This window comes from Sinohyriopsis cumingii, chromosome 6 (genome assembly GCF_028554795.1).
Source record: "Sinohyriopsis cumingii isolate HCF-2022 chromosome 6, ASM2855479v2, whole genome shotgun sequence".
Taxonomy (NCBI): domain Eukaryota; kingdom Metazoa; phylum Mollusca; class Bivalvia; order Unionida; family Unionidae; genus Sinohyriopsis; species Sinohyriopsis cumingii.
In genome coordinates, this window is record NC_142966.1 from 99,263,213 (window position 1) to 99,278,009 (window position 14,797).

Consider the following 14,797-nt stretch of genomic DNA (forward strand, 5'->3'; position numbering starts at 1 on the left):
TATTAATTATTCCTTTATCTTTAGAAAGAATTTTTATTAGAATATAATAAACCAGGTAAATTAACTTGATAAAGTCAAACCCACTTATCTCAACCTGTTATCTCGAGAACTCATGTATGTCGATGGTTTTGGTCTGGTCCCAAAAATGTCTTCTTTGTTAAGCTAATTTTTCCCCAGTTATCTTGATCCCTGTTAAATCGATAACTCCGTTATGTTGGGCATAAGTTTCGGTCACTTATATGGTATTAAGTATTTGTTTATCAATATGCATAGCTTTCATTATGACATCACAGTGCACAACATTCAATCCGGATTGTACTGGATCACATCTTTAGGTTAATTTTGTCCAAAAATGTCTGTGTACTTTAACATTGATTTTGCCTTATGTGCCTCTTGGGGCATCTAAATAATGACCTTCCAAAGGAATATGGATGTCTATGAATTCAAATGAAGTGAATTCTTGCCACTTAACGGTATGTTAAATCAGATTCTAAAATACTGAAATATTCAGTGTTGAATGCCTACATGACCAGGCTACCTAGACAGTCCACAAGGGCTCAATCTCTGAGCGGTTCATCTTAGATGATTTAGTTCACCAGATAGACCTACTGCCTGATGATAGTGATGTCAGTTTATTATAAAGCTATGAATTACATAGATTGTTGGAGCTAGAAAAGTGTTATAAGTGAGAAGTTTAGCTGATGTGCCGTGATTGAAATTGAGCTTTGAATTGAGGGCGTAACGCATGTTATCAAAACCGGAACTGGTGTCATTCTGAAAGCTAGAAAATATGTTACACTACATATGTATGTCAACTTTTTGACCAAAATCATAACACCAGATAACAAATTCATAACTTTTCAAATACAAGATATATAATTTTAATAGGTCTGATAACCAGCTTGAGAGATGTAAACTTCTGGACTAATCATTTGGCAATTGTTAGCACCAATCTATGGACTTATAAACATGAATTAACTCCTCCTTATTCATGGTGAGTGTTTTAATGTATTATGTGGATATTTTATTTACTACTGAGTCTACAAGTACAATAACAAATGCAATAGAAACAATGAATAATAACACAAATTTATATTCTTTGATTGATCTGATTTATGTTTTTGGATAAAATCAGTACAAGGTGAATTCTAATGTACAATTGGAGACAGTTTACTGCCAAATTATCCTAGATAGGAAAAACATGGGGATGTATGTTTTTGCTGTCTTCTTAATTTACTTGAAGAAATATAGGGATAGATATCACATATTTATTTAATTTAGGGTACTATAAAAAAGTGTTTCTATTTTTGACATGTTCGCAAATTTCCAAAGTCCAGACAATTATGACTACATGCTATTTTTAGATTTCTATTTTAATCAGCTTTTGGCATACCTTAAACATAAATATATGTGTAATAATGAGGGTAAATAAACAAAATGTTAACAGTTCTTCCCCCTTTACCTCATAAAACAGAGCTACAAAGTGCAGCACGCTATAAATAGAACACTTGTTACCTATTCGACTCCATGCGCATAGGCCTGCCTGTTAACTGTTAAGCAATGCAGTGTATGTTACGTTTAACAGCAATTTTAACCATTTTACATTTTTGCTACACATTTTTTTATGTGCTTTAAAATCTTGAGAGAACTCGTTCACCGTCATGTCAGTGAGGCCACATGACCAAACGTAGCTGCCATTTCTCATACTCGAAATTTACAAGTTTTTCTTCTGTGTCTACATCACTAAGTCATCTGAATTTGATAATTTATAAAAACTAATTGCTGCCTACATCAATATCAGAACCTTTACCTAAGTTATTGAATCTTTCATAGCTGTGAAAACTTCATACGTACTAAATGAAATCCGCGAACACCATTTTGGAGAGTGGAGATTATGACCCAGTTACTTTAAATAGCAGATATTGACCAGTGCATAAACAGTGACCATGTGATCTGACGTAATTGTCATTCGCAGAAATGAATGTAGTATCTAAAAGGGGTTTTTCCCCGAAGGAGGCGCTATGAAAAACCAGCTTAAAATGGCTGATGTTTACAGCAGGCGTCAAAAGGTGCTTCCATGTGAATGGAGTAGAGGCGTCAAAAGGTGCTTCCATGCGAATGGAGTAGAGGCGTCCAAAGACGCTTGCATGAGGTAAAGGGAAATCTATTATTCAAAATACCTTGAGCATAGCTATGTCTAGCCTTATAAGGGTTCAGATAAATTTGTTAAATAACCTGAAAATAAAGTTAGGAAGTAAATATATATTTTTGATCAAAATATCGTTGTCTGAACACACTAAGACATTAATGGACTAAAAATCCTAATACAGCATTATTGAACAGATAGGAAATCTGGCATAATAGTTGGTAAAGCATCGATTCAAGAAAGTGAAACTTAAACAGAGCTAATGCTAGTGAAAAAAATCTTATTTTGGAGCCAAAGTATCCAAAAGACATTACCCATGAACAGTGAAAAAATGTACATAATGAAGATAAGGAACAGTTTCCAAACTTGTTCCAGCTGGCTAAGCTAGCTATGTGTATGCCCCATCAGTAGGAGCATCTCAGCACATAACAGTATTCCTACACTAGTGAGGAACAGATTAATTAAGCTCAGAAAAATCTTTTAAAGATGAAGTGTTAGGTAGATAGTGAACTATGACCATTTCCTCCTCCCTCCTTTTTGATCCCCGCCCCCTTATTTTTGTAATGTTGGGTCCCCTCCACCATTAGATAAAATCCTGGCAGCATCTCTGAAGTGAAAGCACTGGAGTTGCAGCTGGAGAAGAAAGTATAGAAGCTAAACTTAAGGGCAATGGTTAACATCTGGGTTGCAATAACTTTCTTTTTAAATATCATTTCCCTTTCATATTACACTTATTTCTTTCTGTATTAATTTTTATTTGTTTCTTGTATTTAAATTAGTAACTGAAGCAGAACACTTGTTTATGTTTAAAATAGGGGAAACTTGAAGAAGTCTTTGAATAAATCCATTTCCACCATAACTGAATGATAGATGTGAATTCCTTGAATAGAAAATTTATACCATTTGTTTGAAATGTTTCCCCAAGATTTTAAAAAAATTGATTAAAGTAATAGTAACTACAAACAAAATAAATCAATAATAATAATAATAATAATAATTGTATTGGGTGTATGATTTGAACAGAAACCAAGTTTGATAGTTGAGATGCCATTAAGAGGTCATCTTTGTTAAGAGGTTAGCTTGACCTTTTCTTGTAGGTGGCTACTTAAGATGGGTGTGACTATACATGGGCACCTCAAAATTGAACTCCAGATTTAGTCATGAGTGCATTTGACTATTTAGTTCTTATTGTTCTCAAGAGAAATGTTTCCGTCTTCTGCCAGCACTTATGGAACCTTCAGACCTCCTAATCATGGATGTGGTGGAATTTCACATCCATTCAATGGGTTAAAAATACTGGGTCACCATGTTATTAAGATTCAACAGATCCAAGGTGGGCCTTATAGTCAATAAAGCGTGTTTTTTTATATACCTTTCATAAGCACTTAAATTACAAGACCATTGGGTACTGGCAGACTAAGGCTTCACCCAGGTCTTCCATTGCATAATGCACTGTCAGACCAGTGTCTAAATTTTTTTAGCATGAAATTTTATGAGGATGGATCTAAAGCCACGCTGCTTGCAGATGTTTTAAATTTGTACATAATTTGAACAGTTATAGTCATTTGTTATGCCCCACTCCCACACTTGCAGCTTGGACATCATCATTTGATTCTCTCTTTCCATCTTTTACATCAGTCGCAAGAATTGAGTTAGTAAGGTCATTAATAAGCCCATGATGTAAGCAACTCAACATTAACTATCACATTTGCATGAATATGTAGATGATCTGATTAGGCTTTTTACAAAAGCTTTATTTGACTTTTTGGAATGAAAACCTTGTTTAGCTTGATTAAGTGAAAACCACTTGAGGTAGACATATGAAATTCAGTAGGCATTCTTGTATTAAAATGTAACTAACTTTTTGACATTACATTTACATCGTTTTTTTATATATATTTTTAATGCATTTTTGAACCTGATGGACATGTGCATTTTAAGACAAACTTTATTGGTATGATTAAATTCAAACCACTTGAGGTAGAAAAATAAAAGTTTGAAGGTATGTTGGTATGCATATGTAGATCACCAGATAAGATATGTAGGTTACCAGATAAGATTTTTGGACATGGACTTTTTGGTTACTTGTGGACCCATAAATGCTTTACAAAGTCTCACATATTTTCAGACACCAGTATGTTACCATGTGAATAAAATCTCCCTTGAATATGCAGCCTGATATATTTCCTTTCTTTTCAGTGTTTTCCCTACACCTGGAATGATCTGATGGTAGCTCATGTCCTGTTCTTTATCATGAATTTCATCATGTGGGTGTGTCTTTTTCATGCTAGCACCACTGACCCTGGATACTTACCAAGGAATATACCTGAATATGACCTAGCCATTAAGCAGGTAACATAGAATGCTAAAGGCCAGAAATTGTATTCTTTGATTTAGGGGGCACTGACCAGTTATTATGTACTTTTAAGAGAGTGATGTAGGTAAGGTGAAGTTGTTTGCATTTAAAATATGTACAGTGGAGAGAATGTTGGCATATCTGTATGTTACTTTAATGTAATTTGGCTGACATTTCTTGGGAAATTGTACATGATCTAAGCACTCTACTCACTAAAATGACTGCTCCCTTGTGCTTAAAAAATCAGCCTGAATTAGTCTAAAGTACACTATCCATAGCAGCTATTAAAATAGGGAAAATGAATTTTTCCAGACGAGACAATACCAGCTTCTGAAAGTGCAATGAATGAATTACCAAATATATAAAATGTAAAAAATGTTATCAGCTCTTTTTTTTATACAATTTACCTCTGAAGTTCAGGAAGTGAAAATGACCAAGTGGAGCTAGCACTTTTTCGAAAGGTGCACATCTGGAGTAAGGCCAAGCTGTATACTCTATAACCAATCATACACCAAAATAAAGGGAATTAAAGGTTCTTTGAACTATACCTAAGATATACAAGGTCTTTTTTAAATAGCCAGTATAACCAGTGAGAAAAGCCGGGGAAATTTTTTTTCTTTAAAATTCTAACCCTATACAAAATACGAAACTGTAGAGTGCCATCTTAGTTATTCTTTTAATAACCTGTTTCAGAATATGAAAGAAAATTAAAAGGATGGAAATTTGGCTTCAGACACTTAAAATACTTCACATTACTGCTACAGTTATAACATCGATATGCTTCCCACATCTTTCCCACCCACTGCAATATTTGAAGTGCCATAAGATCTTAGCTCAAGCACTCTGCTATAGGTAGAAATGATAAAATGAAAACAATATAATTGTGAATTTATCTGCATGTATGGCAGTGTCACTCTTTTGACAGTAGTTAGATTGTACTTATTCCTGAAAAAGACACCAGACAAATATTATGTAGCAAGTCCTTTTTTTCTTTCTTTAAGTGGTGTCCTTTTGTAGAAAATTCATTGACATTACTAATAAGATTGAGTTTATTCAAGCAGTAATTAAAATGTTGTAGGGTAGCCCCAGGAGGCATTTTCCTCTGATAGACCATGGCAATACACAGGAGAGCAGTCATTGTGGTGGTTTATCATCGTGATAAAACGTACAATTGCTCTTGATAAGACCTTGCATGTTCTTGTTCCCTCAATGATGCAGATGAAATTACTGTAGCACATGAACATTAATGTACTAAAAGAGGGAAGCGAAAACAATTCATGGAGAGGTATGCCCCACAATTTGTTTACATTTTTAATGACGAGTGATGATGAATGATATTAGATTAGAGCTCTATGTGTAAATAGACATCTCACAAGGTGTCAGTAACCAGGGGACAGAATTTTTTTTTCTCAATCCCAGACTGGGAAGACTGGTTGCCCATGAAAGCTGTCTGGTTGTCCCAAATTTCCAGTTTTCCAATTACACTATAATTCAGTGTTTTGCATATCACTTGCATTAGACAGAGATTAAGATTAAAATGAAGAACAACTTAACAGTAGCGAATAGTATCAAAATATATTTTACAAAGAGATTAGGTATGTAAAGTATAGAATTATTTTCTCCAAGTTATATATAAAAGTAAACCCATCTCAATTGACAGCCTTGGTCAGTTACTAAAAACACATAACTGTAAGAGAGAAAAATAGACAATTCTGCAAATCCAAATCCTCCTGGTAAGCAAATAACTAAGAGCTAAATAAATAAATGGTTAATTCAGTGTGCTGTGAGTCTCACTCACATACCTGTTAATTATCATATATTATAAATTCCTCAGAGATTATATTGCTGAGTACATTTAGTGGGAATTTAACAGTGTCAGTGAATTTGATTAAGGCACAATGTGATTAATTGGGATTAATGCGAATTTATTCATGAAATGCTATACTTTCATGAAAATTACAGCTATAATAATAGGACATGGCAGTGAATGCACATTATGACAAATACCAGTCTTTGAAAACAGAAAATACATAACTGCTGACAAGAGTATTGTATAATAGTGTTTGTTATTTTGAGGTGCATTTCATTTTAGGTACAATGTAAATCTTCTTTTATCCATTTTAATTAATATATCTCTCCTTTTAATAATCACGCTGAATTACATTAAAAATGTAATGTCTCTATGGATCAGCCACTGCTTGTTTGAACTTATTTTGTATTGTTCACTAGAACAAGAATAAAATGAACTTGTTCACCTGAAGTTAGAGTAGCTTTTATTCGTTGTAGTGTTAACTTCAGACCAGTGGCAGTTTGCTGTGCAAATTCAAGTGTATGCAAATAATGCCATGGCGTGACTGCTTTGATCAATGAAGTCTGGTCTCAATTAATCAAGCATTGACACTCTGTAAAAATTACAGTTTGTAATTATTGGGCACAGATGAAACCAATCATCATTATTTTCAGACTTAGGGAATGAAAACAGAATATGGTACGTACTATTGTTGACCTCGGAAACGTACAGCTCATTGACTACCAGCAATCAGAATCTGGTTGTCCAGTTGGGTCCAAGCTCCGAGAAGCATGCTTTCGTGAAGCAAAAATTTGGTTGTCATGGGCCACCAGGCTCCATATTTTTTCCATCCAAAAACTCTTTACATATTTTACTATGAGAAATGTTATGTGGCCATGTATTCATATGTGTGTGCATGTGCGCATGCATACATGTTTAGGGGGTGAGGCATCCTGAAATTTTAATGGCTCTTGATTGACGTTTTAACCCTCAAAATGATAATGGAAGAGAGTTATTTGTGAAATATATTACAGAAACATTACAAAGAGGTATAAAAAGTTGTAACAAATAAGTAAACCTCAGTATTTGTTTCTCTTAGTCATCAAATAACAAAAAAGGTGATTAAGAAATTATAGAATCATTTTTTTTATCAAGAAGAGAATTTCATACTTCAAATACCTTTGAAAAAATACCTTAGTTTGATATAATATTATTTGAAAAACATAACTGTTTAATTTGGGTAGGTTTTTAACTGAGGAATCCAAAAACGTCAGAGAATAACAAACAAGGCAAAAAATTTGAGAAAATTACATCAGTTTAAGTTTAAGTTGTTATTTCTTAGCAAGGAAAGTGCTTACTATTGAGTTGTTGGGTAGAATTCAAATTTAAAATGAACATAGTATTCTGATTCCATATCCATGCTTTTATTTTCGAATTGTTATGAAACCAAACATGTTGCTGATGAAACAGTCAATTTGTTAGCAATTTAATTCTCCTTTCCATTTCAGGTTGCACATTTTGATGAATGGAAACAGGGAGACAATCCACTAAGTCGATTGTGTCACACATGTCGGACAGTTAAAACAGTTCGCTCTAAACACTGTAAAATTTGTAATCGCTGTGTGAAAGTATTTGACCATCATTGTCCCTACATATACAATTGTGTTGGATATAATAATAGGTGAGTCACATTGTGCTGAAATAATCCTCGATAATGAAGTGATACCTTTCCATTATTAGCTGAACTGTAAAGTAAACAGAAGTTATTGTTATACATCCTATTAGCATTATTAGTTATGTGGCATTTGTTGTTCTTTCTTGCCAGGTTAATCACACTTTTTATGGTTTGATATATTTGTGACTTTGACTCCTGTTCTTGCACTGTCTTAAGCAACCCAGAAGTGAGCATGTCACAGTGACCTCATTTCCACACTTGCCATAATATAGGATTGACCGTTTAATCAGGATCAGTATTAAATATAATATTTCTTGGCATGTCAACAGTGTCTTGTGCAGAATCATTATAAGCTGGCTTTTGTATAAATGAATTATTTGATAATAGAAAATTTTGAGGGTACATGGGGAAATGTGTGTGTCAAACATCTACTCTGCAAGGATGAACAACTTTGAAATTCTCCCATTGGAAAGTTTTTATTTTGTTAGAAGTAGATGTTTCTTGACTTGCTTATTGTTCATGTTTCCTGGCTTGGAAATTGCTTGTGTATTATATATCCTAATTAATGCCATAATGCTTCACTTTGTCCAAATGTAAAATCTTGTCAACACCGTCAATGCAAAATTGCATTCAGTTTTATGCATGTTCAGTTTTTCAGTCAGATACCTTGAATGTTGTATGCATGGATGATTTTATACATTTCCTCCTCTTCCTTGTAGAAGACATGTTTGCCCATCCTCAATGAACCAGCAAAACTAAAGCGAATTTTATGGTTGTATATTGATCATCACAACAAAACAGGAAACACAAGCACATGCAGATCTGGATATATAAACGTTGATTAATAAAAAATATTCTGAATTGTTTTATTAAGGTGATTAAGTTCACATGTATATTTTCCCAGATGAACTTTGCACTTACACTGAATCTACAAGAAAAAATATGGCTTTACTGTATTTTAGTTTGTAAAATAAAATGTTGACATGATGTCATTCAGTAGATGTGAAAGAAAAGGGCATATGGTTGAATGATATTCCTATCCAGTTTTTTTATTGGACAACGTCCTGTTGTATCATCAGCATTTGAAAGATAACATTGTCACCAGTCATGCTTTTTTAGGGATTGATACAGCACATGTCCAAGACTGTGTTAATTTGTGCTTTGACAAAACAATCACCACAGTCAAGCATTGCATGCAGTGTCAAGATTGATGTGTCCTGGAATACTGTAAACATGTACATTTCTTTACATAGTCAGACATGGGGCTATAAGTGTTAATAGCTTATAGCACTAATTGATGGAGATATGATACTAAAATTCTACTTTCCTCAGTTTTAATTTCTGATGCAAACTACAGCTTTTATTCTTTATTTATTTGTAAGCTTACATTTTATATTACTTCATGGAATTGTAAGCTCTTCAATAATTGTGTTCTGTTCCACAGAATGTTCAACCACTAATCAGATGGAAATGGTCTAATATGTTCATATCTATATGTTAGAAGCAGGAATTGTTGTGCCTATTTTCTCGACATTCATTTAATCTTTTTTTTGGAAGTGCCTTGAGGTTTTTGTTTTTATGTTTTAGCCATAAAAAACTTTGATGTCGAAGATTAAGAATTGAACCTAAATTATGAACATAATTGTCAAATATAGAGAAATTCTTTCGTAAGTTAATTTTTCATAGTTTTTGTTGAACTTCTCCTGTAAAATTTGTTCATATACCTCTGAACTAAATGAAGAATTAAAATAAAATTATTGACTGCATTACTTCCCTTAACTTTGGCACAGTTTGCTTTTATTGTGATGTAATTTAAAAGCTGGCTGATCATAAATTATTGTAGAAATGTATTGATTGAACAGTCATTTTTTGAAGGGAAAAAAAGTATTCTTTTGTGTGCAGCATAGTTATAACTTGTAATTAGTACCAGATTTTAAAACGGGCATTATAGGTTGGGGGAGGCATTGAAAATATAGATTGAATGATAATACTGTATCCAGCATGGAATCATGAGGAGCTGTGCTCACTCCAAATTTCTTTCAAGCATAATACAAGAAATAAAATTGTCACAAATACTTTAAATTGTTAAAAAAGGACAACATTTGAAATGCATTGTGATGCCAGCTTCAAGATATTATTGTGGAAAATGAGAGAGAAAGAGATTGAAAATATGTCCTCCTTTTCACATTGTACAGATATTAAGATTTATAATACATTTTCTTCATTTTGACTTTTGTTATATGACTTAAAGAGGATAAATACAAGCAGCATGTCAGGTAGAACATGGTGAAAGATTCTTTTAGGTGTCATTTCAAGTTTCTCATCCACTCATTTGCCATGGCAAACTGCGGTCTATTATTGAAGCAATTGTTTTATATATTTTTTTCAAAAATATGTAGTTTTTTTTCACATATTTTGTGTTTGTGACTTGTATGATATGAGGTTAGAAAGTACTCCTGAGACTGCACAAATGTTTTCTAGTATTTTTGCAATTAATCGATGACTGTATTAATGGTAGGCATACGGTATTTATGTAAATTTCTTGAATTTGCTCCAGTTTAATTTCCATTTAATGATCTGTTACAAAACCCTATGGTATATTTGCTACACTGGCATGGTTTGTTCTGTTCTTCTGTTATATCACTTCCAATATCAATGTCAATATCACGGGTCAGTAATGTATATGTGCCAACGTCAGCCACACTATTAAGCAACAATTTGAAGTCAGTATTTGACCTAGGCCGTGTTCTGCAGATGCCCTGTGTGATCAGTATCATGTTGATTCGGTAATAGAGGGTCTGCTGTCATTATCACATGTTTATTCAAGAATTGTTGAGTCACTTTTATGACAGCTAATGGAAATTAGCTTTACATTTAAGTGTTTTTTGTTCTCTGCTTAAATAAAATACACATGGAGGATTAACAAGAAATGTATGTCACGCAGCAGCTGGTGCTGACTTTCTAAGCAATGGTGAACGTGGACAGTAGTAAATGAGACGTTTCATTATCAATCCATATGTAGTCAATAAAATATCAGGGTGTTTTTTTACTTTCACTTTCTAGTAAGTTGTCATATAAATAACAACATGATTCTTTCACTAATATATAAATTAAAACTAATTTTTTGTAATGCATCCAGTCTTAAATTTCATATTAAGTTTTTTATGTACGTGTTTTAAACACAGTGCAGTTTTAAATTTTACTCCACACTTTAAATCTTTCAAATCAGATATTTTATCTTTATGAACTTTTAGTCATGGCTAGGTACATTTTTTTTATTGTGGATTCAGTTTATACATTTATTGCCCTTGTTGGGGGGGTAAGAGGATATGTTACCCAAAGCCAGTCATGTTCCATGAAGACGAAGTGGAACATGTCCTGCCTTGGGTGAGCATATCTTTATATCTCCCCTAACAAGAGCAATAAATTGTTGATTGTACCAAATCAAACATGAACAGTATGGTAAGTCCTGATTGCATGAGGGAGATAATGTTTTGTTCCTTGGCATGTGACATATTGTTGGCCAGTCATTGGCATTATTACTTTTTTGAGGTACAGTAACAATTGTTGATATGCTTTGCCTCCCTTGAAGTTGCATTTACTCTGACAGAATAAGTATTTTGAAGTCATCATAAAATAATTTATTATCTCATGTAGTACAGTTTTTTCAATAATTTTATTTTTACAAACTTGAAGTGTATACTAATTGGAAAGTTGGTCAAGTACAATATCTTTCAGTTAAAGTGTTTTAAAAAGATTCTCATGCAACCGATTTTACTGGCATGCTGGTAAAGTCTGTATTGCAGATATAGATATCCTGTCGTCAAAAGTTGTTGAACTCTGAGACAAACACTGAATACTTTAAATCGCAGAAAACTGTTTTGAATAAATGCAGCTTCAACTTCAATGACTAATAGCATAAGACTTTTTAATGCAAATTCATTGCTACTAACACCATATACTTTTGCACTCATTTCATTTAAAAATGGCAAATATGCATGCTGTGGGTGGCTTTCAGTACAAGTAATGCTTTACACTGTTACATGAAGGGATTGTAGTAGTTAGGTTTTACCAAACAATGTTTATCTGTTCATCCATTTACAATATTGCAGACAACAACAATTATTATGACTATATGGAAGGGGGGACAGAATTTTTAACAATTCTAAATTTATTTGATTGAAAAGTTGCAGTTGACATTATATATAGTTATCAAACATCTTTTCATATTGTTATAATTTGATAATGTACAACTCTGAATCATTCTTTGCCCTGAAGCCTTTGTTAAATTATGCAATAAAGGAAAATCTTAAGTGAGTGAAACCAATTTTTCATACTTTATTTTATAGCATGAGATACCACTGTCATCCATGAACTTTTGTTTGGTTACTACTTTAGTCAATAGCTGTTGCATCTAAATAGAACTAGCAACTGAGTGCCAAGTGCTTCAAATTTGCCATGTTATGCTTTTCTTATTGAATACAGCCCTAATAAGCATATTTCTTTTGCTTGCATCATTTTCTTCACTGCTGCACATTTATTGTAATGCATGCAATACTAACAATCTTGTTTCTTGTTCATCATTTAAACATGGTATCTGGGTCATGCTTAACGACTTAGTTATACATATACATGTACTTGCAGAGTAAATGGTGTTAAATATTTAACCCTTTCAGAACTGAAAATTGTCAAAAGGAAATTACACAGAGAATGTGTTATAAATTTTATTATAATGTTCCTTTTGATCTGACCTCTCCGATGGCCTAGTGGTTAGAGCATCCATCTCAGATGCAGGAGGTTGCAGTTTCCAACCCGTTGAGTCATACCAAAAACTTTTAAAAATGGTACTTGCAGCTGCCTCATTTGGTACTTAGCATTAAGAGGTTAGTGTTTTTACTGGCTGTCCTGGCATCAGGATAATGTGACAGGGTAGACATGTCTTCATCATGATGCCTCAGTGCTAGACATCACTATAAACTGTCACACTGCAGACCGTCATAGTGAAAATATTAATTGAAAGTATGTTAGGATATTAATATTTGCTATAATGGGATGCCTATATATCTGATGATGGATGACCTGAATTCATTGCTTTTCACAAATAATTTCAAAACAAAAAATATATAGTAAGATATTCAAGTAATCCATCTATCCATCCATACAACCTAAGACAATGTATGGGCTATGTACAGTGCATACATAGTCATATTAATCAGCCTGGAATGTTATACAGTATTCCTTCACAGTAAGGTACCTCAGTATAGGGTGGACCATTTTATGAGATTACTTTTGTCATGGATCCCATTCATTTAAATATATTATGAATAAAATAACATACAGTTAGTTGGTGTAGCCTTTAGTTAACAGTTTATGAACATCATTATAGTGAGGGAATGATGTATTATGTATATAATACATCTATATTATGTATATACTACATCAGTATAAAGTGACCTCATATATAAGGCACTCCATATTTTATAGTTCCCATGAACGGCATTGTAGTGAGGGAATTATGTATATAATACCTCTATTATGTATGTAATACCTCTATTATGTATATAATACCTCAGTATAAGATGATCATGCATAAGGCAGTCCACATTTTATGGTTCCCTTGAATGGCATTATAGTGAGGGAATGGTGTGTTATGTACACCTCAGTGTAAGCTGATCTCACCTAATGCAGTCCACATTTCTGGATCCTGTGAAGTGTTATTGTGTTGTGAATTTCATTTATTTTCATGAGTATAGATTTTTGATGGTTTTTAGCCCAAAAAATAAAGTTATATATGAACTAAGTGGATGTGCTTCATATGTCTTAACGTTCTGTTGTCTTTGCAGTTTCTTGGTATTTACATTCATGTCAGTAGGAAAGATGAAATCCATGAACACTGGTACTGCATGAATAAAAGTTTGATTTCACAGTATTTGCTAAAAGACAATTATAAATGAATGGATGATATTTTGGAGATATGGTTTCATTGTCTACCAGCCGTATTTACAGCTATGGCATTTTCAGTATGGACACTCCTACATGCACTATTCTATATCCATTTAAAGTGAAAAGCCAACATTTGAATATTTATGCTTTTAGGCATTGCTGCTTGAATTCAGTCTCATGGCATTTAATGTTATACCTGCATGCATTGAATTTCACAAAAGCGGGGATACGTGTACACTATCTAAATTTGAACATCTGTCAGTTGTTCTGCTGTCACATTTTTCTGATACTTTAAAAATGTTTGGTAGCAGAGATCATTTCAGGTGATGAACGGCTTAAAGCATGTTAAAAATGAAGTTGAGTGGATTGTATTGATTGACTCAAGTTTTTACACAATTCTTTATCTTCAGTTTAGATCCTTCACCAGGTTTCATTAAATATCTTAAGAGACTTGGTGACCATTTACTCAAATTTCATGGTCACATCAATTTTATTAAATGATATTTAATGCAGACAAGTCAATTTGAGGATTGTCTTATTTTCATATGAGCCCAGATACACATGTGGTAGGCCTAACATCCTAAACACATGCTTTCACTAGATGTGATATTTGGCTAATTTTTTTCTTTTTTAGGCACTGGTTCTTTGGTTTTGTAATCTGTGTGCTGTCCCTAGTGTTCCTTGCTGACTACTTCTGCTACCGTTTGCTGAGTGAGTTTGGCTGGGACTGGTTATTGGTTATTGGGGCTGTAGAGGCATGTCTCTTGTCTGGTCTTTTAACGGGCCTCACCACTCTGATGGTAAGATCAGGAAAGCTGCAAAACTGTGCCAAGTGTTTGATTTCCTGGTCACATGATTATTGTGCTGAAACCGACCCAGCTCAGGCCT

General features: G+C 33.4%; 1 protein-coding gene across 2 annotated transcripts in view; it reads left to right on the forward strand.

Annotated features, from left to right (window-relative positions):
- LOC149797542 (uncharacterized) overlaps positions 1-14,797 on the forward strand; it is a 54,661-nt gene that overhangs the window by 26,061 nt on the left and 13,803 nt on the right. Inside the window, exons 6-8 of one of the 2 annotated variants that reach the window (XM_089962403.1) lie at positions 4,346-4,498; positions 7,800-7,972; positions 14,544-14,709. In XM_089962403.1, coding sequence (XP_089818529.1) covers positions 4,346-4,498; positions 7,800-7,972; positions 14,544-14,709 — 492 coding nt within the window. The remainder of the gene's footprint in view (positions 1-4,345; positions 4,499-7,799; positions 7,973-14,543; positions 14,710-14,797) is intronic. The other variant, XM_089962402.1, reaches the window with a different exon arrangement.